The 27,888-nt window shown below is 41.6% G+C and overlaps 1 protein-coding gene across 1 annotated transcript in view; it reads left to right on the forward strand.

The window, feature by feature from the left end:
- LOC132405235 (protocadherin Fat 4-like) overlaps positions 1-27,779 on the forward strand; it is a 72,856-nt gene extending 45,077 nt beyond the window's left edge. The window contains exons 5-6 of the mRNA XM_059989921.1: positions 12,547-12,731; positions 25,412-27,779. Of these exons, the coding sequence (XP_059845904.1) occupies positions 12,547-12,731; positions 25,412-27,779 (2,553 nt within the window). The remainder of the gene's footprint in view (positions 1-12,546; positions 12,732-25,411) is intronic.
- Positions 27,780-27,888: the final 109 nt, after the last annotated feature.

Below are 27,888 nucleotides of genomic sequence, written 5' to 3' on the forward strand. Positions count from 1 at the left end.
AGATCATGGCTGATCATTCACTATCAATACCCAGTCCCTGCTTTGTCCCCATATCCCTTGATTCCCCTATCCATCAGATATCTATCCAGCTCCTTCTTGAAAGCATCCAGAGAATTGGCCTCCACCGTCTTCCGAGGCAGTGCATTCCACACCTCCACAACTCTCAGGGAGAAGAAGCTCTTCCTCAACTCTGTTTTAAATAACTGACCTCTTATTCTCAATCCATGCCCTCTGGTACTGGACTCTCCCAACATCTGGAACATATTTCCTGCCTCAATCCTATCAAATCCTTTAATTATCTTAAACGTTTCAATCAGATCCCCTCTCAATCTCCTCAATTCCAGCGTGTACAAGCCCAATCTCTCCAATCTCTCTGCGTAAGACAGCCCTGCCATCCCAGGAATCAACCTAGTGAATCTACGCTGCACTTCCTCAATTGCCAGAATGTCCTTCCTTAAACCTGGAGACCAAAACTGTACACAATATTCCAGGTGTGGTCTCAACAGGGCCCTGCACAAATGCAAAAGAACATCCTTGCTCTTGTATTCAATTCCCCTTGTAACAAAGGCCAACATTTCATTTGCCCTCTTCACTGCCTGTTGCACTTGCTCATTCACCTTCATTGACTAGTGAACTAGGACTCCTAGGTCTCTTTGCATTTCTCCCTTACCTAACTCGACACCGTTCAGACAATTGCCCTCTTGTTCCTGCTTCCAAAGTGGATAACTTCACATTTATTCACATTGAATGACATCTGCCAAGTATCTGCCCACTCACTCAGCCTATCCAAGTCTCCCTGTATTCTCCTAACGTCCTCTTCGCATGTCACACTGCCTCCCAGTTTAGTATCGTCAGCAAACTTGCTGATATAGTTTTCAATGCCCTCATCTAAATCATTGACATAAATCGTAAAGAGCTGTGGTCCCAATACAGACCCTGTGGTACCCCACTAGTCACCTCCAGCCAGTCTGAGAAACACCCATTCACTGCTACACTTTGCTTTCTATCTGCCAACCAGTTTTCTATCCATGTTGAAATCCTGCCCCCAATGCCATGAGCTCTGATTTTACTCACCAATCTCCTATGTGGCACCTTATCGAATGCCTTCTGAAAATCTAGGTACACAACATCTACTGGCTTACCCTCATCTATCATCCTTGTTACACTCTCAAAAAACTCCAACAGATTAGTCAAGCATGATTTGCCCTTGGTAAATCCATGCTGGCTCGGCCTAATCCTATTTCTGCCATCTAGATGTGCCACTATTTCGTCCTTAATAATGGACTCAAGCATCTTCCCCACGACTGACGTTAGGCTAACAGGGCGATAGTTCTCCGTTTTCTCCTTCCCTCCCTTCTTGAAAAGTGGGACAACATTAGCCACTCTCCAATCTTCAGGAACTGATCCTGAATCTAAGGAACATTGGAAAATGATTACCAATGCATCCGCAATTTCCTGAGCCACCTCTTTTAGAACCCTCGGATGCAGACCATCTGGACCCGGGGATTTATTAGCCTTCAGTCCTACCAGTCTACTCATCACAGTTTCTTTCCTAATGTCAATCTGTCTCATTTCCTCTGATATCTTATGACCCTGGCCCATCCATACATCTGGGAGATTGCTTGTGTCCTCCCTGGTGAAGACAGATCTAAAGTATGTATTAAATTCTGTTGCCATTTCCCTGTTTCCCATAACAATTTCTCCCAATTCATTCTTCAAGGGGCCAACATTGTTCTTAACTATCTTCTTTCTATTCACATAGCTAAAAAAGCTTTTGCTATCCCCTTTTATATTCCTGGCTAGACTGAGCTCATACCTGATTTTTTCTCTCCGTATTGCTTTTTTAGTTAAGATCTGCTGTTCTTTAAAACTTTCCTAATCATGTATTCCCACTCATCTTAGCCCTGTCATACTTCTTTTTCTTTAATGCTATACAATCTCTGACTTCCTTTGTCAACCACTGTGGCCCCTTCCCCCTCTTTGAATCCTTCCTTCTCATTGGAATGAACTGCATTTGCATCTTTTGTATTATGCCCAAGAAATTCTGCCACGGCTGATCCACTGACTTTCCAGGGCATCCGCCCATTTAACTTTGGCCAGCTCATCCCTCATGGCTCCGTAGTCTCCTTTATTTAATTGCAGCACTGACACCTCTGATCTGCCCCTATCCCTCTCAAATTGTAGATAAAAACTTATCATGTTATGATAATATTAGTTTTATTGTTGTCAATTCTCAACGACAGATCATCGGATATGTCGTTAATTAATTGCGCTATAGTTTGTAAAATGACCTCTGATTTCATATTTTTAACAGCTGGCTTCACCGGAGTGTCAATGTCTGACTCAGGTAAAAGGCTCCAGGCTGGGGTCGAACTTCGGATTTTGAAGATGAGAATAACTTGTGCTCCCGTTCCAAAGCAGCAGCACTGGACTTTTCCAAAATCACTCCAAACTCCATATCTTCAGGGAAGGACTGCACCTTGTTTTTGTCCAGCTGCTTTTCGCTTACTTTCTTTGTCCTTGGGCTTCGTTGAAGGCATTAAAACTTTCCCAAGCACGTGGTATCAACCACACGCGACAATAAGAAAACACAAAATATTTCTTCCGAAGCCAAAAAATCTTCAAAAATGGTAAACGATCGAGTATTGAGCGACAACAATGTGCTATTGCTTCTTTAAACCATGCTTGTTTGAAAGAGAGGTAAGAAACTATAACTGTCAAAGACGGGAAAGCATCTTCAAGAAATTGAAACCACTTTCTTTGAAAAAGGAGGGCATTCCTTCGTTATAGAATGAAATGCCTCATCCTGAGAGCAGATGTGGGGGAGACTGAGAAATTGAGAAGAGAGGATGGCGTTTTCACAAGTACCAGGTTGGGAAGCGGTATAGTCCAGGTTGCTGTGAGATTCTGTTGGTGTATAATAGACACCAGTAGATAAGCTGCCTGCGCAAATAGAGACAGTGACATACAAAAAGGTGAGGGACCTGTCGGAAATAGACCAGGCAGATTTGAGGGCAGGGTGGTAGTTGGAAGCAGAGTTGATGAAGACGTAGAGCTCAGCATGAGTGCAGGTAGCAGCACCAATGCATTCCTCGATATAGCGTAGGAAAGTGCGGGACGGACTCCAGCGTGGACAGTTCGATGTAGCCGACAAACAGACAGGCACAGCTGGGACCCATGCGAGTGTCCATGGCTACACCTTTTGTTGGAAGGAAGTGGGAGGAGCCAAAAAGGAAATTATTACGACTGTGAAGTGTGGTGGAGTAACGGAACTGGTTGGTTATGGTCTCTAGAAAGAAACGGGGAGCTCTGAGGCCTTCCTGGTTGGCGATGGAGCTGCTTAGGGACTGGACACCCACAGCGAAAATAACTTAAAATTACAGAAAAGGTCCAAGGCATGAGAAGTATCGCGGATGTAAGGAGGAAGGAACGGAGCTGCAGGGAATATGCAGAACCGAGTTCAATGGGGCAGGAACAAGCTGGAACAATCGGTGTACATGAACAAGCGAGTCTGTGGATCTTGGGTAGTAGGAAGTAGAAAGGGGAGGTGTGGGGCGCGGGAACTCAGGAGTTGGTGGCAGTGGATGGGAGATCCCCAGAGCTAGAAAGGTCAGTGATGTTGTGAGAGAGAATGGCTTGGTGCCTGTTAGTGAGATCCTGTTTGAGAGTTAAGTAAGAAGAGGTGCCTGAGAGCTCTCGCTGGACCTGAGCAAGGTAGGGTATTGGGTGGTCTACAGATTATATGCTGCAGCTTTTCTGCTTCAGTCTTCCACCAACCCATACTTATGCAGTAGTTGATCCCTTCACAACGCTCTCCCTTTTCTGCACCTTTGATACTGCTCCTGACTGGCAATGCCAATTTTTCTCCTTTTCCATCGCACTCTGTCTCTTTCGAAATATCTAAACCTCGCAACATCAAGCAGGCAATTCTCTGCAAAGGCCACAACATCGTAATTCCATGCACTGATTCACACTGGACGCCTATTCGTATTATTGATAAAACTTTTCGTAATGAAGTAAAGCCAGGCCTACTGACTAACCCTTACTTTCAGTCACTCTGCACATTGCTTACATCTTTACACCATATAGCCCTTCATCTTTTCAAAAACTCTGGCTGCCGCCCTACAGCGAATCTCGTTTAAATTCTTCCCAACATCTCGAGCAAACCTGCTTGCAAAGCCATCCCTCTCGAACTCAGGTGTAATCAGTCCCTCTTGTTCAGGTCATAACTTCCACAGAAGAGATCCCAAAGATCCACAAATCAGAAAACCTACCACTTCCACCAATTCTTCAACCACGTATTCAACTGCCTGAACTTCCCATTATTCCCCTCGCCAGCGCGTTACACAGACATCAATGCAGAGATTGCTACATTTAAGGTTCTGCTTTTTAGCTTCATACTTATACTCTATATTTGTCCTTCAGGACCTCAGCCTATTTCCTCTCTATGCCGGTTCACTATGTACACTGATGTAGACTTAGCAGGCCGGGCCGCTTTGGTTTCGTTTGTAGGTTTCCTCTTCCAACAGTATCCAGGTCAGTATACTTGTCAATACAATATTTATGCTTTAGCATCACCCGGCTCTCTTCCGTGCATATTCACCAAATTTTATATTGCACCTTTGCTCATCTGTTTGTCCTCACATTTACAATTCTATTTTGAAGAAACCAAAAGGTGTATACAGGGCTGAAGGGGTACTCGTATGGAGTAAGGTAGATGAACTTGCAGCACAGTTGCAGATGGGCAGATATGATGTTGTAGGCATCACCGAGTCATGGCTGAATGAAGACTGTAGTGATTGTTCATGTTCAAGGATACACAATGTATCAAAAGGACAGGCAGGATGGCAGAGGTGGCAGCGTTGCTCTGCTGATAGGGGTGGAAGTCCTTGAATCATTGTGAATAGAGTTAACGAACTGCAGAAGTAAAAGAACCTGATGGGAGTTGTGTACAATCCCCTCCAACGACATTAAAAGATGTATCCTACAAATTACAACGAGAGATAGAAAGTCATGCCAAAATGGAAATGTTTCAATTGTGATGGGATACATCAATATGCAGGTCGATTGGGAAAATTAACCTAGTACGGGATTCCGGGGGGGGGGGGAGGGGGTGCATTCCAGACTTCCTCGTGATTGCGCCCAATAAGGGATCAGGTATTCTGGATTTGAGTTCAGGCAATGAACTCGAATTGATTAGAGAACTTAAGGTGAAAGATCCCTTTGTGGCATGTGATCATAATACGTTCTAATTCACCATGAAATTTGAGAAGGGGAAGCTGAAGTTCAGATGTGTCAGTATCACAATAGAGTAAAGGGAATTGCAGAGGCATGCCAAGAGTTGACGAGAATTGATTTGAAATGAACACTGGTGGAGATGTTGGCAGAGCAGCAATGGTTGGAATTTCTGGAAGCAATTCCTCAGGATATATATATCCCAAAGAGGAAGAAGTAATAGAAAGGAAAGAAGATACAGCAGTGGATAGCAAATGAATTTAAAAATAACATCAAGGCCTGAGAGAGGGCATATTATAGAGCAAAGATTAGCGGGAAGTTAGTAGGATTATAAAATCATACTAAAGAGGATACCGACAGTTTCTTCAGATACATGAAGTGTTAAAGAGAGGTGAGAGTGTATATCGGACTGCTGAAAAACAATACTGGAGAGGTAGTAATGGGGAACAACAAAATGGCAGAAGAACTGAATACGTATTTTACATCAGAATTCATGGTGGAAGACACTCGGAATATTGAATGCTGCCACTCCGCCCCCCTCCCCAGAAAAAAACTGTTTGTCGGACGCATTTCATGATTTCATGTCATAGAATGCGTCTCCAATCACACTTGTGTGAAGAAACCTCTGAGCAGGCACAGCGGCAACAGCATGTACCCTGCAGCACCAGGAGTCCCAACACACTAGACCACTGCTCGACTACGGGAAAGAGTACCTGCCGTTCCATTCCTGGACCGCGTTTCCAGAAAGCTGATCATTTGGCGCTCCTCTCCTATCTACATAAAGACAGGAGCTAAAGAAACATTCTCCAGAGATAAGGACAACAAAGATAGCGATGGGAGAAAGAAACATAGAAAATCTACAGTACAATACAGGCATTTCGGCCCACAATGCTGTGCCGGACACGTACTTACTTTAGAAATTACCAGTCTTTTTATTAATCTCGATGTACCTTGCAGGAGACTCTTAAAAGACCCTATTGTATCCATTTGCATTACCTTCGTCGGCAGCCCATTCCAAGTATACTCCACTCTCTGCGTAAAAAGCTTACCCCTGACATCTGCTCTGTTCCTACTGCCAAGCACCTTAAGAGTGTGGCCTTTCAAGATCGCCATTTCAGACTTGCGATAAAAGCTTCTGACTATCCACACGATTAATGCCTCTCATCACCTTATACAGGCGACCTCACATCCTTCGTCACTCCAAGGAGAAAAGGCAAAGTTCACTCAATCGACGCTACCAGAGATCTTCGGTGAATTGGGCCATGTTCAAGAATTCATTAGAGCATTTGAATAAATACACCCAGTGTCCACAAAAAATAATTTTGATTCTTTCTCAGCCAGAATCCCATGGGTGAGCCATGAGATCCGCAGTGTGCTGTGGGACAAATCTGTGACATTTAGGTCTAGTGAACAAGAAAGATGCATCAGATCCATGTATGTCTCCAGAAAGCCATCTCCAGACTAAGATTTAACCACTGAAGGATCCTCTAGAACTATGGCCTTTCTAGAATGCTTTCACCTCTTACGAAATTAAAGCAAAATTCGCTTCCAGTTGAGCTCAATGCTATTTTTGCTTACTTCGGCCTTCAAAACTTAGATGAAAGTTCACAACTCCCGCAACTCCCGATGACTATGTGATTTCAGTCTCTGAGGCCAACGTGAGGGCATCCTTTCCAAGGGAGAACCTATGGAAAGGATCCAAACCAAATGGGGTTACTGGCCGAGTACTAAAGCCCTCTGCGAATTAACAGGCTGGAATGTTCACTGATACTTTGGCGACATAGTAGCATAGCGGTTACCGCGACGCTATTATAGCTCTTGAGTTCCAGAGTTAGTGGATTAATGCCAGAAGAGTTTGTAAGGTGTATGTACATCCTCCCTGTGGACAAGTGGGATTTCCCTGGGTTCTTCGGTTTGCCCTCGCTGTTAGGTGACGTACCCGGTCGGTTAATTCGTCATTGGAATTTGTCCTGTAATTAGATTAGGGTTTGTCGCGCGTTGCTGGGATGTCCTGGCTCGACGGGCCTACTCCGCGTTGTATTGGTAAATAAAAAAGAAAAATGATTCGAAAAATATGTTTTACCTTTCACCTCGGTAGTCTGAGGTACTCATCCGCTTCAAGCAGGCTTCAGTTACATCAGAGTTTAAAAAGAAGGTGGCAACCTGCCTTAATGACTATTGCACTTTTATCCACTGCGATGAAGTGCTTTGAGAAGTTGGTGTTGACAGATATCAACTCCTGCCCGAGAAGGAAATGGCACCGCTCCAATTTGTCTACCGGCACAACAGGTGCGCATCAGATGCAATTTCATTTGCTCTTCACTCATCCTTGGGACATGGGATCAGCAAACATTCATATATCAGTATGAATTTTGTCGATTGCAGTCTGTATTCTATTATATAATCTCGTCCAAACTGATCAATAGGCTCCAAGGTCTTGGCCTTGACACATCCTTTTGCGATTGGATTCTCGATTTCCTCATTTGCTGACCAAAGTCAGTTCCGAGTGGCAACAACATCTCTCCCATAATCTCCATCAACACAGGTGCACCACAGGCTATGTGCTTCGCCCCCTGCTTTACTCGCTTTATACGTAAGCCTGGGAAGCTTAGCTTCAATGCCATCTTCAACTCTACTAAGACCAATTTGTTACGAATCAGCATATAGGAGGGAGAATGAAAATCTAGGTATCACTCTAGAGGTTCAGTCCTGGGCTCAGCACGTAAGTATAATTACCAAGAAATAACGGCAGTTCAGTTTTCTTAGAAGTTTCCGAAGATTCGGCATGATATCTGAAACTTAGACCATAAGACCAGAAGACCATTAAATATAGGAGCAGAAGTATGCCATGCGGCCCATCGAGTCTGATCCGCCAATCAATCATGGGCTTATCCCCTGCCTTCCCTCATACCCGTTGATGAGCTGGCTAATTACGAACCTATCTATCTCTGCCTTAAATATACCCAATGACATGACTTCCACAGCCTCTCTGGCTGCGAATTCCGCAGATTTACCATCTGTAATTTCTCCGCATCCCAGTTCTAAATGGACGTCCTTCAATCCTGAAGTTGGGTTTTCTAACCCTAGAATCTCGTACCACGGGAAATATCTTAGCCATTTCTAATCTGTTCAGGCCTTTTAATATCCGGAATGTTTCTATAAAATCTTCCATCAATCTCCTGAACTCCAGGGAATACAGCCCAAAGAGAGCCCATTATTCTTGTGAATATTCTCTAAACCCTCTGCAATGTCAGTATATCCTTTCTAGCATAAGGAGCACAAAACTGCAGAGAATCCTGCAAGTGCGGTCTTACGAGAGCCTTATAGAGCCTCAACATCATATCCCTGCTGTTACATATTTTACCTCTAAAAATGAATGCCTTCATTGCATTCGCCTACTTCAAAACTGACTCAACCTTTAGGGTACCTTGCACAAGACCTCCTGAATTCCTGTCCATCTTTGCCTTTTGAATTTTTTTTCCATCTAAATAATAGTCTGGCCATTTATTTCTTCCACCAAAGTGCATGACCATACACTTTCCAACATTGTATTTATTTTGTCACTTTTTTGTCCATTCCCCTAAACTATCTAATTCTGTCTGAAGACTCTTTGTTTCCGGAACACTCCCTGCTCCTCCACCTATCTTCTTATCATCCACAAATTTACTACAAATCCATTATTACGGTAGTCCAAAGCATTGATATACTGCGTAAAAAGCTACGGTTGCCACACCGACACCTATGGGACTCCACTGGTAACCGGCAGTCAGCCAGAATAGGATCCCTTTATTCCCACTCTCTGTTTTATGCCGATCAGCCAATGCTCCACCTATGCTAGTAACTTATTTGTGATTCAATGGGCTCTTAAGTGGCTAAGTAACCTCATGTACGGCACTTTGTTAGAGGCTTTCTGAAATTCCAAGTCCAGTATGTCTACTGCATCTCCTTCGTCTACCCTGCTTTAAATTTCCTCAAATAATTTCTGTAGGTTTGTTAGGCAGCATTTCCCTTTCAAGAGATAGCTTTGGCCTTTCTCGTTATGTGCCTCCAGGTACTCCCTAGTCTCATCACTAACAATCGATTCCAACAACTTTCCAACCTTTGATGTCATGCTAACAGCTCTATTGTTTCATTTTTGCTGTCTCCCACTACTTTAAATAGCGGAATAACATTTGCAATTTTCCAGTCATCCGGCAAAATGCCAGAATCCATCGATTCTTGAAAGATCATTGTTAATGCCTTAACAATCCCTCCAGCTACTTTCTTCAGAACCCGAGGGTGCATTCCAGCAGGTCGAGGAGATTTATCCACTCTCATACCATTAATCTTGCTGAGCACTTTACTCAGTCGTAATTTTCACTGCACAAACTTCAGTTCCCTGACGCTCTCGAATGTCCGGTATACTGCAGACATTTTCCACTATGAAGACTGATACGCTTTGAATTTCTCTGCCATCTCTGCATGTCTCATTACAATATCTCCAGCGTCATTTTGTATTGGTCCTATACTTACCCTCGACTCATTTTCCCCTTTATATACTGAAAAAAAAACTTTTAGTATTTTCTTTGCTATTAGTCGCAAGGTTCATTTCATAATTCATCTTTTCGGTCCCAATGGCCTTCTTAGTTTCCTTCTGCAAATTTTTAAAAGCTCTCCAATCCTAGATCTGACTTCCTTGTCTACCGCTTCTTTTGACTTTACTTTGTCTCTGACTTCACTTGTCAGCCACGGTAGTGTCCTTCCTTCCTTTGAAAAATTCTTCTTATTTGGGATATAGCTGTCTTACACTTTCCTCATTTTTCGCAGAAACTCCAGCATTGTTGCTCTGCTGTCCTTGCTGCAAATGTACCTTTCCAGTCAAATTTCGCCAGTTACCATCTCCTGCTATTGTAATTTCCTTATTCCACTGAAATACCGACACACTGGAGTTTATTGTTTCCCTCTCAAATTTCAATTCGAACTCGATCACATTGTGATCACTGTTCCCTAAGGATTCCTTAACCTTATGCTCACTTATCACCTCCGGATCATTGCACAACGCCCAATCAACAACAAACTGTTCTAAAAAGCCATCCCTTAGACATCCTGTAAATTCTCTCTCTTGTGGTCCAGTACTGTCCTGGTTTTCCCAATCCACATTCATGTTAAAATCCTCTACCCTTATTATGACATTGCCTTTCTTGCATGCCTTTTCCATCTCCAGCTGCAATTTGTAATCCATATTCCGGCTGCTCTTTGGAGGTCTGTATACAACTGCCATTCGGGTCCTTTTACCCATGCCATTTCTTAACTCAACCTGTAGAGAATCTACAACTTCCAATCCTATGCCATCTCTTTATACTGATTGATTATTAATTTGAGAACAATCAAAAGATGTGTGGTGAAGAGCATATGAACTGGTTACATAGCGGACTGGTTTGGAAATTCCAATGCCCTTGAACAGAAAATCCTACAGAAACTATTGGAAACTGGCCAGTCCATCACAGGCAACCACCCCCTTGATTGTTATTGCTTCTGTATCTATCTATCTATCTATCTATCTATCTATCTATCTATCTATCTATCTATCTATCTATCTATCTATCTATCTATCTATCTATCTATCTATCTATCTATCTATCTATCTATCTATCCATCCATTTATTTATTTATTTATTTATTTATATATTTATATAATATATATATATATATATTTTTTTTTTATTTATTTATTTGTCTTTGCACATTGGTCCTTTGTCTGACCTGTTGGTGGCGCTCCTTCAGTGTTTGTATTATAATTCCTGGTTTTACTGAATATCCCCATATGAAAGTAAATTACCAGTTTGTATCTTGTGACATATATTTACCTTGTACCTTGAACTTTGAATGACAGGAAATACCGGAGCGGCCCAGCTGCTCAGTGGATGGAGAGGGAAATAAAATTGACTAGTTATTGATCGGAAACATCATTCTTGTCAGAACGTTTTCGACTTTGTACAATTGTGTACTTCCAATATTTTCCGCTTCTAATTAGTTTTGTAGAAATTTCATTTAAATCGAACATCCTTCTACATGCAAGTATAACTGCAGATGACTGAAATCTTCCATAATCCCCACACCCGATTATCATTTCATAAATTTCCCACGACATTTTGTCCAGATTTCCAATACTGGAGAGTTGATTCCAGGCGGGCTTTAACTTCTTATTCACTGCCCGTTTACGTCTGTTGCTGTTTGACATCACGATATTTACTACAGAAGATAAACATTTGCATAATATAAGTTTAAGAGGTGGAAGCAGTCCCTGAGCCAATCGTTCAATATAAGGATACATGCACGTAGATCCTTTAATATGTGCTGTTGATATTTGTAGGAACAGTTTCATAGTTTTGGTGTAAACTTTGGAACAGACCAAAAATTGCGGAATAAACTGAAGCTTCTTGTGTCATTGCGGTCGGACCTACAGTTGTAAACCCGTAGAGAGAGAGTACAGAGAAGATTTACTGGAATGTTACCTGGATTTCACCACCTGAGTTACAGGGAAAGATTGAACAAGTTAGGTCTTTATTCTTTGAAGCGTAGAAGGTTGAGGGGGGACGATAGACGTATTTAAAGTTATGAGAGCGATAGATAGAGTTTGCGTGGATAGGCTTTTTCCATTGAGAGTAGGGGAGATTCAAACAAGAGGACATGAGTTGAGAGTTAGGATGCAAAAGTTTAAGGGTAACACGAGGGGGAATTTCTTTTCTCAGAGAGTGGTAGCTGTGTGGAACGAGCTTCCAGTAGAAGTGGTAGTGGCAGGTTCGGTATTGTCATTTAAAGCAAAATTGGATAGTTATAAGGACAGGAAAGTAATGGAGGGTTATGAGCAGTGTGCGGGTCAGTGGACTAGGTGAGAGTAAGCGTTCTGCATGGACTAGAAGGGCCGAGATGCCTGTTTCCGAGCTGTAACTGTTATATGGTTATATAAACAGTAGACTCACATTCCTGGCGCCATCCAGCTTCAAGAATTTTTGGCGTTATTATTGACAAGAACACTTTGTGTTGCTGTACACCAATCAGGATCTCAAGAGCAGCTAGAGATCCATTGCTCCACACCCACCAGTGAACGAAAGCAGAATTACACGGAAAAGACCCAGTATTTTACTTTTGTCTGAGCGTCCCCTTATTGAAACAGACTGGACCTGATCAATGACAACGCCCCAACGTTTGCCCGGTCCTCTTATACAGTTTATGTGATGGAGAACAACGCTCCGGGTGCATTTATTTTCGCAGCAGCTGCTGTCGATCCTGATTTGGACCGGAACTCTTATGTTTCTTACTCCTTTGTAGAGTGCCTTATCCATAATCTTACTAGTATACAGATATCTCAAGATTACTTCTGTGAATGGTACCAATTATGCGTTGCGCTCTTTTGACTATGAGAATATCAAAACGTTCCAGGTCTACGTTCAAGCCCGTGACGCTGGAGTACCCCCACTGAGAAGCCCCTGTGCAGATCGTGCCGCATTCAGTGGGTCAGGGGCACTTGGTCACCAAGATAATGGCAACTGACGCAGTTTCTGGTCAGAACGCGCTGCTATCCTATCAGGTGCAGACATCCACTGATACTAGTTTATTCAATATTGGGCAAAGCTCGGGCGAAATTAGAACAGTTCGTAATATTTTGGAGTCTGATGACACTACACAAACTTTGGTAATTTTGGTGAAGGATAACGGACAGCCAAGCCTTTCCTGCACGATTACAATTCCACTTACAGTTACTGACAACATCACTGAAAGAAACATTGAAAACAGTAATTTTGTAAAGAAGTCCGAAGATTTCTCTGACCAATTGTCACTTTCGGCTGCACTTCCGCTCTCTTTCTTGTTACCATCATTCTGCTGAATGGCATTAAGTGTAACATGAACAGAAATGTCAGTCAAGACTACAATTCACCCAGTTGTTGCTACAGCTGTGACATTTCTAACGACCACTTTCACCTAAGACCTCAAGTGAAGGAATCCTTCAATGACAGTAGAACAAAATCGATGGTTTACCTACCTGAAAACCATCATTATTCTGTTTGTTTGTCTCCAGCGTCAGCGAATAGCGACTTCCTGTTTCTGAAGCCGTGCAACCGGCCAATATCTCAGGCCCAACGTCAATCTAAAAATAATGAATAACAATTCCACTTCGAACTCTCTTTAAAACTAAGAAATTGGATCAATGGGAATAAACAATTAAAGAGAACCCGAAACAAAGTCCATTGTTTATGAGGCGAAGAAATCGTATTTTAATATAAATATTGATTGCAAAATGCAATATTCAAGGACAAAGTTTCGCAACAATTAATCCAGCCATTGCAAACTGGCATGTGTTAACTGTTATAGAAACATGACGATGAGTTTCTGACTCACACTCCCAAGCCTTTTGTTGTTATGTCGGATGAACAAAGCATGGTGGTCCAATGTAAGACGTTAATTTTTAATGTGAATTAATATGATTATAAATCCCTAGCATTAAAAGAAAACAAAGCGTTTTGTATGAAGTGCATAACCCAAAATATTACTCTGTATTTACTCAAGAACCGAACCATGACAGAACAGCGTTGCCGGTTTGGCTCATTTCTGCTCCTATGTCTTACATGTTATGGTTTAAACCTATCATTCCTCAATGAAAGTAGCAACTTTTGTTTCGTTTCTCCAAACTAAATATTTATCCAACCATTAACAGCCTTCTCTTCTCCTTGCAAACACCAAATCTCATTGTTGACATCGAGCGCGAAATAACACTCTAAATATTCTTTACGTATCTGGAAGCATCAGATACACGAATTTACCAGCAAATAAAAGTCCGAAACACAAGAATAAATTGTGCGCAAATATTGATTGAATAAAAGTGAACAATGATTTCCATTGCCCTGTAGCAGTATTAGATTACCGTACTTCTGAAAAACTTTGCTCTGGACAGCCCTATTTTATGTAATTTTTTTTTCAAACCTTCATTGACAGATCAAGCTTTTAGTATATGGAAAAGGAAAGGTATAAAATGTTTTCGTGATCTTTTTTTTGAAGGTACTTTGATGTCTTTTGATCAACTATCCAACAAATTTGAATTACCTAAATCTAATTTTTTTAGATACTTACAAATTAGAAATTTCTTACATAAAATTCTTCCATCTTTTCCTAATTCAACTCCATCGGATTTTTCAGATTTGATTTTTACTTTTAATCCTTGTCAGAAGGGATTAGTAGCTTTTATTTATAACATGATTATGAAGATACAGCCAGAAATATCGGATAGAATTAGACAAGAATGGGAAAAAGAACTTCGATGTAATATATCAACAGATAAATGGGAAAAAATTTTACAAATGGTTAATTCCTCCTCTATTTGTGCTAAACATGCTTTAATACAATTTAAAATTGTACATAGAGCTTATATGTCTAAAGATAAGCTTGCCCGATTTTACTCGCATATTAATCCTCAATGTGACAGATGTCACTTAGAAGTGGCTTCATTGACTCACATGTTTTGGACATGTCCCACTTTACATAACTATTGGAAGGACATTTTTGATGTCATTTCCTCAGTATGGAATATCGATTTACAACCCCATTTTATTACTGCAATTTTCGGTATACCAAATGAAGATGGCAATCAGCTTTCCCCTTCAATCAGACGAATGATTGCCTTTGTAACATTAATTGCCAGAAGGTCTATATTACAAAACTGGAAAGAAGTAAATCCTCCTACTGCATTTCAGTGGTTCTCCCAAACTATTTCTTATTTGAGTTTGGAAAAAATCAGAAGCACTATCTTTGATTCTTCAATTAAATTTGAAGAAACCTGGGGACCATTTATTCGACACTTTCATATGAATTAATTTGGTCTATTTCAGATCCTTTTCTCTACTTATCCTTGTTCAGGTATGGAGTTCCGGAGTTCTTTTCTTGACACCTTCATATATTTATAAAGTGCTATTATTGCCCATGTTAGTTTAGTTTAGTATTTTTTTTCAATATATATTTTTTCTCATATATAATTTCAATTCTTTTTTTCTTTTTTCGATGATTATTTTTGTTTTTTTTCATATATATTTATATAGACTTGATTGATTTATGTACCTTTTGTTGATGGATGTTTTAATAGGATATTATTATCCTATTACTAATGTAATCTCAAGTTTATTGAATTTGTAATCTATTCATTATTATGTGTTGTTTTTTTTATATATGAAATTTAATAAAAAGATTGAAAAAGAAAGAAAGAAAGATTACCGTAGTAGTCACTCTCCAGCACTTTTCTCCAACAATCCTTATTTTAACACCATATGTAAAACACAAAATTTATTTTAAATTTGATGAAATCCATTGCGTCATGTTTTCGAAATCTCAATTTGCGTATATGAGAATTTATAATGAAATACTCAAGAATATTTACTTTGAATGATAATGAGGTTATATTTCTTTCTAAAATAATAATGCGTAAAATAATGAAATTGAAATCCAGCTGCGAACAAACTGATAGTTATACAGAACACATTTTGTTGCTACACTTAGGGTTTCCAAAATAAGAGTCATTGTATTTTTCTATATAATAGAGTAACTGTCAAAGAATGTACCCTGGTTTATCGTATTATATTGTAGAAAATTCACCACGTTATCAAATAGAAATAAAAACACAGTCCTCGGTATAAGGTTAACTGTTTACTACGTGATCACAGGGAACCATTACTTTACGACTCTTGCGATGCCAGGTTACGTCCCAAATTTATGCAGTAAATTTTGAGCAATAGCCTATATTCACTGAACTTTAGAAGAAACATTTTTAGCGATTTCCAGAAGCACTGGTTAGGTATCAACCAATTCACAAATGTTTCGGTGCGGTACACGCAATTAGAACTGCATTCCTACATTCAATTCGTCTATTAACCAGTTTCAGCAAAAATTAGGAATACTTCAATTCTGGTATGTTCTATTGCAAGACTGTGTCTGCGTCATATGCTGCCACTCTCATAATCCAAGTCTTGGGCAATACTTAGCCAGTCAAGCTTGACAACAACATTGAATTCAAAATTTAATTTTCTTCCCCAGTCACTTAGTTTTGTCCACCTTTTCAGGACACTTCTCTTTTTCCTCTGGATAGAGAATGCCATATTCATGATGTAAAAACCTTATGTTTAAAGAGGCCTTTTCATCATATCCTGGATTGAAAGATTCCAGTTTAACCGGTACGGATAATTTTACAGGGAAAGCTGCAGGCCGAGCTATCTAAGAGCCAGCACGTCGTGCAATGGTGATCACTAGTGTGATCATTACAAAATTAGCCCATATGGATGAGGGGTTCCCTCCTTAAATAGAACTTTTCGCTACAACTACACTTTCCCATTAACTAAACTGTCCTGTCTAACTGCACCTGCGTTTCACAACTGTTTGAGAAGCTACATGAAATCTAGGCATCACGATTTGTTAAATTACAGTTAGGCATATACCAGCCCCTGAAGGAATTTCCCTTAAAGAATACCGATCCGATTGACATTTACGTAGCTTCTACTTATGTTGATTATTTATTCCCTCCTGTGTCCTCCCTCCTTTTTCTCCTACCAATAATATCTTTTGATGTTGCTAGCTATTTTATCGACGCATTCTTGCTTCTCGTTGAAGGGCGTTGGCTTTATGCACTGGAATCCCCATATACGCCCAAGAACTAACTCCATTAGTCCGTGTAGCATATTCATTAACTAAGCACAAGTAAGTCTTATAGGTTTCCCCCAGCATAATAAACCCCAACTGTCCACAGGAAAAAAATAATTTAAAGAGGCCTTTTCATCATATTCTGGATAGAGAGATTCCAGTTAAACTGGTACGGATAATTTTACAGGGAAAGCTGTAGGCCGAGCTATCCAAGAGCCAGCACATCGTGCAAACGTGACCACTAGTGTGATCATTACAAAATTAGCCCATATGGATGAGGGGTTCCCACCATAAATAAAACTTTTCGCTACTACTACTCCTTCCCAATAACTGACATGTCCTGTTTTATCTGCACCTGCACTTTCACCTGTTTGGAAAGCTACATGAATTCTAGGCATTATGATTCGTTAATTTACAGCCAGTCATATACCAGCCTTTAAAGGAATTTCCCTTAAAGAATACCATACCGATTGACCTTTATGTAGCTTGTACATATGTTGATTATTTATTCCCTCCTGTATTCATTCCTTCCTTTTTCTCCTACCAATAATAGCTTTTCATATAGCTTGCTAATTTGCCGACGCATTCTTGGTTCTCGTTGAACGGCTTTGGATTTATGCCCAGGAATCTCCATGTACGTCCAACCACTGACTACGTTAGTCCGCGTAGCATGTTCATAAGCCTAGCCCAAGTAAGTATTATAGGTTCCCCACAGTATAATAAACCCCAATTGTCCACAATAAAAAAGTAATTTCTTCATAATTTTGTATCCCCTCTTCCCTTCTTCATGAGAAGCTAAATTGCACTTGGTTCCCTGTATCCAGCCAGCATTCCGTTAGGCTTTCACAACAGTCCTTGTCACCGGAATCACCTGATTTCACCACATTTCTACCTAGAAGAAAGGCCGTCGTAAGCATCTTTACAATATCCAGGTTTAATGGGATGAATGTTAATTTCCCTGCTTTAAGGAAGGCAGCAACTACATGTCCTTGGTTTGCCCTTAATGCTTTACTTAACAATTTCTAGGGTTTACTTTCCGGTTCTGAGCAGGGTCTTTTGTACACTAAACAAATGAGGCAGAGACCCCGGCAGTATAGGCCTTTCCATTAATACTTCAAACTGAGTCAATTTAGTTGACCGTCTCACATGTTTTCTTAGAAAGTATAATGAGCCATTTCAATCCAGTTTCCTGACAAACTTGAGACAATATATATTTTAATACTCCATTCATTCTTTCTGCTAGTCCCGAGGTCTGCGAGTGTTAGGGAAGGTGGTATTCCCATGGAAATTCTAACGGCAAAGCCAATTATTTAATTAATTTACCTGCATGGACCCCCAAATCTGAGAAAAGTTTCCTGTATGAATATCTTAACCGCAGCTAGGGTGTCATCTTCTCTAGTGGGAAACGCCTCCCCCATTTAGAGAACATATCTACTGTGACCGATACTTATAACCCCCACTAGCAGGCATCTGTCTGTAAATTGGCAAATGGTGACGAGGCGGTTGGAAAATGATTAAGTACAACAGGTGACTTTCCCGCATTTTGTCACTAGCAAATCTCACAGCTCGCACAGCCTGTCTCGCAATTATTGTTGGTCTGGGTGCAAATCATTATTTATCTATAATATCCCAATTCCTGTGACAGCCATTCAGAGTCCTGAAAACTCTGTTTTTCCTTTTATACTCATCCTTTTGCGGAGTCCCGTCTTTGGTGGAAATAAATCTTTTGCAGATTTCGGCTAAGAGCTGAAAGTGCACATTGCCACTGCATATGTACTAGCATTCCTTTTCTTGCATTAGCGGCTTCTTTAGCATATGCGTCCACAGCAGCATTTCCCTTACTTATGGGGTCTGAGCCATTAGTGCAAGCTTCGTACTTAATGACAGCAGTTTGTTTGGGCAACTGCATTGTTTATTACATTTAGACAATAGACAATAGGTGCAGAAGTAGACCATTCGGCCCTTTGAGCCTGCAGCGCCATTTTGAAATCATGGCTGATCATCTACTATCAATACCCGGTTCCTGCCTTGTCCCGATATCCCTTGATTCCCCTATCGATAAGATACCAATCTAGCTGCTTCTTGAAAGCATCCAGATAATTGGCCTCCACTGCCTTCCGAGGCAGTACATTCCACACCCCCACAACTCTCTGGGAGAAGAAGTTTTTTCTTAACTCTGTCCTAAATGACCTAGCCCTTATTCTCAAACCATGCCCTCTGGTACTGGACTCTCCCAGCATCTGGAACATATTTCTTGCCTGTATCTTGTCCAATCCCTTAATAATCTTATATGTTTCAATCAGATCCCCTCTCAATCTCCTTACTTCCAGCGAGTACAACTCCAGTCTCTCTAACCACTCTGCGTAAGACAGTCCTGACATCCCAGGAATTAACCTTGTGCATCTACGCTGCACTTCCTCTACAGCCAGGATGTCCTTCCTTAACCCTGGAGAACAAAACTGTACACAATACTCCAGGTGTGGTCTCACCAGGGCCCTGTACAGATGCTAGAGGATTTCCTTGGTCTTGTACTCAATTCCCTTTGTAATAAAGGCTAACAATCCATTAGCCTTCTTCACTGCCTGCTGCACTTGCTCATTCACCTTCAGTGACTGATGAACAAAGACTCCTAGATCTCTTTGTATTTCTCACTTACCTAACTTTACACCATTCAGATAATAATCTGCCTTCCTGTTTTTACTCCCAAAGTGGGCAACCTCACACTTATTCACATTAAGCTTCATCTGCCAAGCATCTGCCCACTCACCCACCCTAGACAAGTCACCCTGAATTCTCCTAACATCCTCATCACATGTCGCACTGCCACCCAGCTTAGTATCATCAGCAAACTTGCTGATGTTATTCTCAATGCCTTCATATAAATCGTTGCCGTAAATTGCAAACAGCTGTGGTCCCAATACGGAGCCCTGTGGCAGCCCACTAGTCACCACCTGCCATTCCGACAAACACCTGTTTACCGCTACCCTTTGCTTTCTATCTGCCAACCAGTTTTCTATCCATGTCAATGCCTTCCCCCCAATTCCATGAGCTTTCATTTTACCCAGCAATCTCATATGCGGGACCTTATCAAATGCCTTCTGAAAATCGAGGGAGGTACACTGCATCCACTGGATCTCCCTTGTCTAACTTCCTGGTTACATCCTCGAAAAACTCCAATAGATTAGTCAAGCATGATTTACCCTTGGTAAATCCATGCTGACTCGGCCCAATCCTATCACTGCTATCTAGATATGCCACTATTTCATTTTTAATAATGGTCTCTAGAATCTTTCCCACTACTGATGTTAGGCTGGCAGGTCGATAGTTCTCTGTTTTCTCCCTGCCTCCTTTCTTAAAAAGTGGGATAACATTAGCCATTCTCCAATCCTCAGGAACTGATCCTGAATCTAAGAACATTAGAAAATGATTACCAATGCATTCGCAATTTCCAGGGCCACCTCCTTTAGTTCCCTAGGAGGCAGACCATCTGGACCTGGGGATTTGTCAGCCTTCAGTACCATCAGTCTACTCATCACCGTTTCCTTCCTAATGTCAATCTATTTCATTTCCTCTGTTACCCTATGTCCTTGGCCCATCCATACATCTGGGAGATTGCTTGTGTCTTCCTGAGTGAATACAGATCTAAAGTACTTATTCAATTCTTCTGCCATTTCTCTGTTCCCCATAACAATTCCACCCCATTCATTCTTCAAGGGCCCATCATTGTTCTTAACTATCTTCTTTCTCTTCACATACCTAAAAAAGCTTTTGCTATCCTCCTTTATATTCCTGGCTAGCTTGCACTCCTACCTCATTTTCTCTCCCCGTATTGCCTTTTTAAGTTCTGTTGTTCCTTAAAATTTCCCAGTCATCTGTCCTACCACTCACCTTAGCTCTGTCATACTTCCTTTTTTTAATCCTATGAAATCTCTGAATTCCTTTGTCAACCATTATGACCCCTTTCCCCCCCTTTGAATGAACTGATTTTGCATCTTGTGCATTATTCCCAAGAATACCTGCCATTTCTGTTCCACTGTCTTTTCTGCTAGGATATCCGTCCAGTTAACTTTGGCCAGCTCCTCCCTCTTGGCTCCATAGTCTCCTTTGTTCAACTGCAACACTGACAGCTCCGAGCTGCCCTTATCCTTCTCAAATTGCAGATCAAAACTTATCATATTATGATCACTACCTCCTAATGGCTCCTTTACTTCAAGATCGCTTATCAAATCCTGTTCATTATATAACACTAAATCCAGAATAGCCTTGCCCCTGGTCGGCTCTCGTACAAGCTGTTCCAAAAATGCATCCCTTAGACACTCTACAAACTCCCTATCCTGGGGTCCAATTATGCTGAATGGGTTTACCCGCAGAAGTAATGAACTCCCGATGCTTTCAAAGTGATCCAAAATCATTTCCCATCCCAAGGCCTACCTGGAGTCCGTACAGATGTTTACTTTGTGTCCCTCATTTTAGAGGAAATAGCTCCGCTGACTGAGCTGAAGTTCCTTGGGGCTTGTTTTGCACCTCTAAATTTTCAAAGGCAGTCACTATCGCATTGCTTTATAATAGGTTGTGATGGCTCGGCTTGCAAGAAGAGCCCTCGATAAAGGGCACTAATTCTCGGTTATCAGGGGGTAGAGAGGATAGGCTTTATCACAGTCATGGGAATATGATGACCGTCAAGACTGGGTGGCCGTGCTGAATGCAAGTGCACTTTTAAAGGTCACATTTGACCTTTTAAGTACCCCGACCGCCGTGCGGTATTATGATGTTGCGTAGCAGCTGAGCTAAGGAACATACAAACTAGCTGTAGTATTAACTGTGCAGAATTCTCGCCCACTGCCAATGTCGCTACCACCGTCCTTAAACATCCGGGCGTACCTCTAAACACTAGATGTGGAAAAAATGCGCCACTGGTCTTCGTAAGCCACCGTGGGTTAATACTGCGATTGCGAAAGGCTCATTTTCATTCACATACAGCTGGAACGGCTTACTGTAATAGGGCAATCCTCAGTCCATTGTATTGTATCAGATGCATCCTGCGTAACTGCGACTCGTAGGACAGCAGCATAGATGAGGTATTCAGGTACTCAATGTCGACAGTAATTCGTCATTGCCAGGAATGGCATCGTCTGTCTCTTGCCAGAAGGTCTGGGAGACTAAGCAATGAGAGTCACACGCTCCGGCCCGATCGGCGGGTTCATTTGTGCAATATATACCCCAAATATGTCACTGCAGGTTGGCAGAGTTGGAAGTTTGACAAGGAGGTTGTATGTCCTCTGGCAGCAAAATGATTCAACAACGTCACACGTTCTTCTGTAAAATCAGTCAGTGTCTGAGAGGCCAGCAATAAATCTGCAAACGGTAAAGTCATGCTGCCGCTAGGCAGTAGCAAATTTACTAAATCATCACGAATAGCGGCTGCGTAGAAAACTGGACTTACTGTGTAATCCGGCAGAAAAATCTGTCCGTGTGTATGGCTGTTCATTATATGGGAAGGCAACCAGATATTGACAGTCCTCATGCAGTGGTATAGAGGAAAAAAAAAACAGTACAAATCAATCACTGTATATCAGTATCACATTTGTATCTGGTACCTTCGGTGAACTGGCATGCACTTTCTGATTTATCCTGGATAAACCGCCTCTCACTCAGACTTCCTGGTTTGGGAATGGATAATATCAGCGTATCGCAAGGGCTTTGAGTTCACCTGTTTTCGAATAACGTCTCTATGAACAGTTTAAAACTCTTGATGGCTTCTGGAGATAGGCAATGCAGTTTAATGGAAGGTAGTCGGACAGTTTGTGAAGAGCCACCTGATGCGGAGCTACTAACTTCAGTAATCCTACATGATTAGTATATGGCTGGGTTAGAGGGGGTCTGCATATGATCAGAAATCAATAAGCATAAAAGGTGTTTTCACTTCCAGTAAGGCATGGGGCAGTGAATGTTGGCCACTCAGGAAGTGCACCTCCTGTTTCCTTTTGAACTGAATCTCAGCTGCTATTCCCTCAGGGCCAAAACACCCCTACTCTATAAGAATATTAGCCCCTTCTTACCTTCATGTTAATATGCTTGGTACTATAATCGTCATCGGGATCTGGATTCCTGAAGGCCACAGCGCAATGTACTGCAGATATTAGTTTACAATTTCCGATCACATCATTCAATAATTCTCCCACTTTAAGTCGTCTTCTATTTGCTGCCACAGCCAATCTCACCAGGCTTTCCCCCCACTGAACTGCATTAGAGTGCGGAGCTGAGGTTATCTATACTCAGGGGGTTTCAAGATATGATCGTTCGGAGGTACAAAGAATTACCCGTTTAGTGTTTAGAGTGCGTGGCGTCCAAGCAAATTTACAGATGCGTTCTGTGCTATAACAAGTGTTTCATCAGTGGAAAAAGTCCCTGCTTGTTTTTAACCCATTCGGACAGGGATTCTATCATAGGAACTCTGGTTATCTCTGATCGGGGTCAATTTACCAGTGATTTTTTTTTCTTCAGGGGTATCCCCGAACTAGATTCTTGGCCAGCTACTAGTTTACTTGCAGATTTTATGTATCAAGACATTCCCTACTATTAGTGAGGAGCCTGGAAGAGAGTCTGAGCCCCTCCTCTGCTGTTGCTGTTGTTGCTGTTGCTTTTGGCGGTCATTCCCTCACAGCCATTTCTATTTTTTCCACAACACCTGGAAGCTCCAGATAAGGAGTAGGTAGTGCTATTGGAGGATATAGTCCGGGTCTGAGACGGTCGGAGCAGTGGGTCCTGATGCGAGTGCCTCGGCATTCTGCGTAATTTAGTTTAACCTTCAAATGTTGGTGCCAATTAGCCACCTCTTCCCATTTGTTAAAACATCACATCATATCTTCTAAATTCCAATTAGGATCTCCGCCCTCAGCTTTTGCTTCATTTCGTCAATGCTAAACCTTTTAAGAACAATGGATCCACCATAAAGCCAATCCCCTAACTCCACCCAGAAGATAAAGTTTGCAGCCTTGCTATCTCTCGTTTCCAATCAGATCTTGCTATCGGAGGACCCCGGGAAACCAGCAGGTCATTTCAGAATTATTTGGTCTTCAGTCTTTTGACCTGCTTGCGTGTATTCTTATTCATTGGCAGCCTTGCCAGGGTATCAGAAGGCCGCGATTGAAGAGATGGTTCTCCTCGTGTCTTTTTCCTTGATTCTTGCATTGAAACGTACCGTTATTATTACCCATTTTCCTCCTCCAGCTACAGTTGAGACAATTTTAACAACTATGCAAGATCTAATATTCTTTACAGTTAATGTTTACAATCGCTTCTCCGCAGTGGTTGACAAATCATCCACCATACGCCAAGGTCGAAATTTACTCTCGCGATGCTCTCAGGCTCCCTTCTACCAATTCCACTCTTGTTCCTTTACTCGAACTCATTGGTCATCGGTCGGTAGATGACAGCCCCGGCACCCGCTCCTGGTCTGGATCCCGCTTCGTCGAGCGAGTCTCCAGGATGGGCTCACCCCAGTCGAATCTGGACCTCTAGCTTTCAAGTAAATCTCTCGGATAGGTTCGTTCGGAATCTTGTATCATAAGGATTTTATCCTCTTAGACAAATTACGGTCGAAGAATCTGCTCTGTTTTACCGTATTTTAATGTTGGAGAATTTCACCAGGTTATTAAACAGAAATAAAGACACAGACCTCGGTATACAGTTAATTCTTTAATGCGTGATTACGGGGAGATGTTATCTTACGATTCCCACAACATCAGGCTACATTTTAATTTTTTTATCGTAAATTATAGTAAATAGCTATCAACTGAACACACTTAGTCACCGATTGAAAGAACCACTCGTTATGTGTCAACCAATACACAAATGTTCCCACGCAGTATGTAAAATTAGAACCGCACGTCAACGTTCAGTTCCTCTATCAGTCAAAGGTTAGTCATTATTGGCATCATCTATTGTTAGCTATTGTCAGCAAGCACAAGCAAGGCAGCGTCTGTTTCTTATCCTGATACCCTCATGATCCAAATCTATTGCAATACTTGATTACAACATTGAATTATTTATGACCAAAATGCCATCAATGGGTTTTGTTATAGTTTACCATGATAAACGTTGAAAATGAAATGAATTGAGCAATTGTATCAACAGCTACATTTTATGGTGTGCACCATTAAATATAGCAGAACGGTAGAGCTTTAAGAGCAGCAGTTGTAATTGACGAAAAGAACTGGTTGTGTCGCTGTCTACCAATAAAAAACTCAATTTCTCAGTTGGATCCATCGCCCCTCCCTCGCCCTGAATAAAAGGGCAGAGTGAACGAAGAAACAACCATTGCGTGCGTCTACATTAGAGTGTTAAGCTGAGGCGTAAAAATCTGTCTGTTTAGATTCCGTATTTATCTGCCTGCGTTTACGTCTTGTAGTAAGGACTTGTTCGGAATGAATTGAGCACAGACCTGGATTTGTAAATTAATTGAATGCGGAACAATGGCGTCCAAATCCATATTAAGCATCATTGTAATTGCACACAGTTTTATCGTGTATGTCCCGGATAAAATTCCAGGGCAATTTCGTTATTCTATTCCCGAGGAAATGGTCGAAGGGACAATTGTTGGGAATATCGCTCAAGATTTGGGATGGAATGTACCGATTTTGTCAGCTCGTAAATTTCGTCTCAGCTCCAATGACGGAGACCGGTACATGAAGGTTAGTTTGGATAATGGACTTTTATCTATTTGTGAAAGAATCGACAGGGAACGTATTTGTGGGCAAGTAGATTTGTGTACTATACCTTTGGAAATAATGCTGGAAAATCCACTAGAGATGTATCGCGGCGAAGTGGAGATTCTTGACGTAAATGACAATTCTCCTACATTTCGGGACACACATATTGCCTTACAAATGTCTGAAGCCATTCCACCGGGGGTACGTTATCGACTCAAGAGCGCGGAAGATGCTGATACTGGAATGAATACTATCGCTAATTATACAATCAGTTCGAGTGAGTACTTCAGTCTGAAAACACGGAGAACCGAGGAGGATATTATAATTGCTGAGTTGCTGTTAGAGAAAACTTTGGATCGAGAGCTACAATCATCATTTCAACTGATGCTTACTGCAGTGGATGGTGGGAATCCTCAGAGAACCGGAACAGCGCAGATTCTCATTACAGTACTGGACATTAATGACAATCCACCTGTATTCGAGCATGATGTTTACAGGGGCAGTATTACTGAAAACACACCGCAAGATACCATTGTGTTAACAGTTAAAGCAAATGATTTAGACGAAGGGCTGAATGCAGAGCTAACATATTCGTTCAGTGATGTTATTACATTGCGAAGAATGAGTGATTTGTTTTCCTTGGACCCAAAAACTGGAGAGATTCGAGTCAAAGGGCCGCTAGATTTTGAAAATTCAAACGGCTATTCACTCGATATTCAAGCTGTTGATCACGGGTCACCTGCGCTGACGGGATACTCGAAAGTGCTGATCAAGGTAACCGACGTGAATGATAACGCTCCCGAGATAAAAGTGACGTCAGCCACAAACCAAATCCCGGAAAACGCTACGCCCGGAAATGTAATCACCTTCGTTGATGTTATCGATCGTGATTCTGGAGAGAATGGTCAAGTGCGCTGCGAAATAACACAGAACGTCCCTTTTATGCTACAAAGATCGTCCAATCATTATAAACTAATTACAAGTGGAACGTTGGACCGTGAAGCTGTGTCTGATTATAAAATACTTATTTCAGCCTGGGATTTGGGGTCACCGTCTCTGTCAACAAATGTAACCATCCATATTGTAATTACAGATATAAATGATAATGCCCCCCGATTTGACGAATTGCCCTACAACTGTTACGTGACTGAAAATAACTCTCCTGGCGCTTCTATCTTCGCCGTAACGGCTTCAGATCCTGATCTGGAGCAGAATTGTTATGTTTCTTATTCAATTCTGGACAATTATATTCAAAACTTGCCAGTATCCACGTACCTGAACATTAACACTATGAACGGTACCATTTACGCTCTGCGATCTTTTGACTTTGAGGAACTGAAAAGTTTTCAGATCCATGTTCAAGCCCGTGACGCGGGAGTGCCACCGTTGAGCAGCAGCGCTACTGTGAATGTCATCATCCTGGATCAAAATGACAACGCGCCAGTGATTGTTTCACCTTCAGAACATGGTGGATCATCAGCTGTGGAAACCCTGTCCCAGTCAGCGGCTCAAGGGTACTTGGTCACCAAGATACTGGCCACTGATGCAGATTCTGGTCAGAACGGGCGGCTCTTTTACCAAATGGTGAAAGCTACTGATCCCAGTTTGTTTATTATCGATCAAACGTCTGGTGAAATCAGAACAACGCGTAAAATCTTGGAGTCGGATCGCAACACACAAACGTTGGTAATCTTGGTTAAAGACAACGGGCAACCAAGCCTATCTAGCACAGTTACACTTCACATTACAATTTTGCAGAATAGCACCGAAACTCCCACTAAAAGAAGTAATTTAGTGACGAGTTCAGAATCTTTAACCGATCTAAATCTTTATTTATTGGTAATTTTCAGTTGCACTTCCATTGCCTTTCTTCTGCTTATCATTGCGCTTATCGGGATCAAATGTAAACAGGAGAGTGGTTACCCCCAGGAGTATACTTCCCCCAGTTATTTTTACAAACGTGGGGATATGCAGGACACGTTTAATCGAAGATCTGCAATGGAGGAAACTTTACGCTATCCTGGTACGGACCAGGTAGTCCGCATGCCAGGACTGCCTCAGTACTCGGTCTGCCTGTCTCCAGAATCAGCGAAAAGCGATTTCCTTTTCTTGAAGCCTTGCGGCCCTGCCATTTCTCAAGCCCCCGATGCTAAATTATATAGAACTACAACATAAACGTATGCTTATTTTATGCATGCTTATTTTTGTTTATATTCTGAGATGTAAGATGCTGGGGTAAAGTAGTTCAGAAATTATTCCTTTTCAGCTACTTATTTTGTAATTT

The sequence above is a fragment of the Hypanus sabinus genome, chromosome 15 (assembly GCF_030144855.1).
Source record: "Hypanus sabinus isolate sHypSab1 chromosome 15, sHypSab1.hap1, whole genome shotgun sequence".
Lineage (NCBI taxonomy): Eukaryota > Metazoa > Chordata > Chondrichthyes > Myliobatiformes > Dasyatidae > Hypanus > Hypanus sabinus.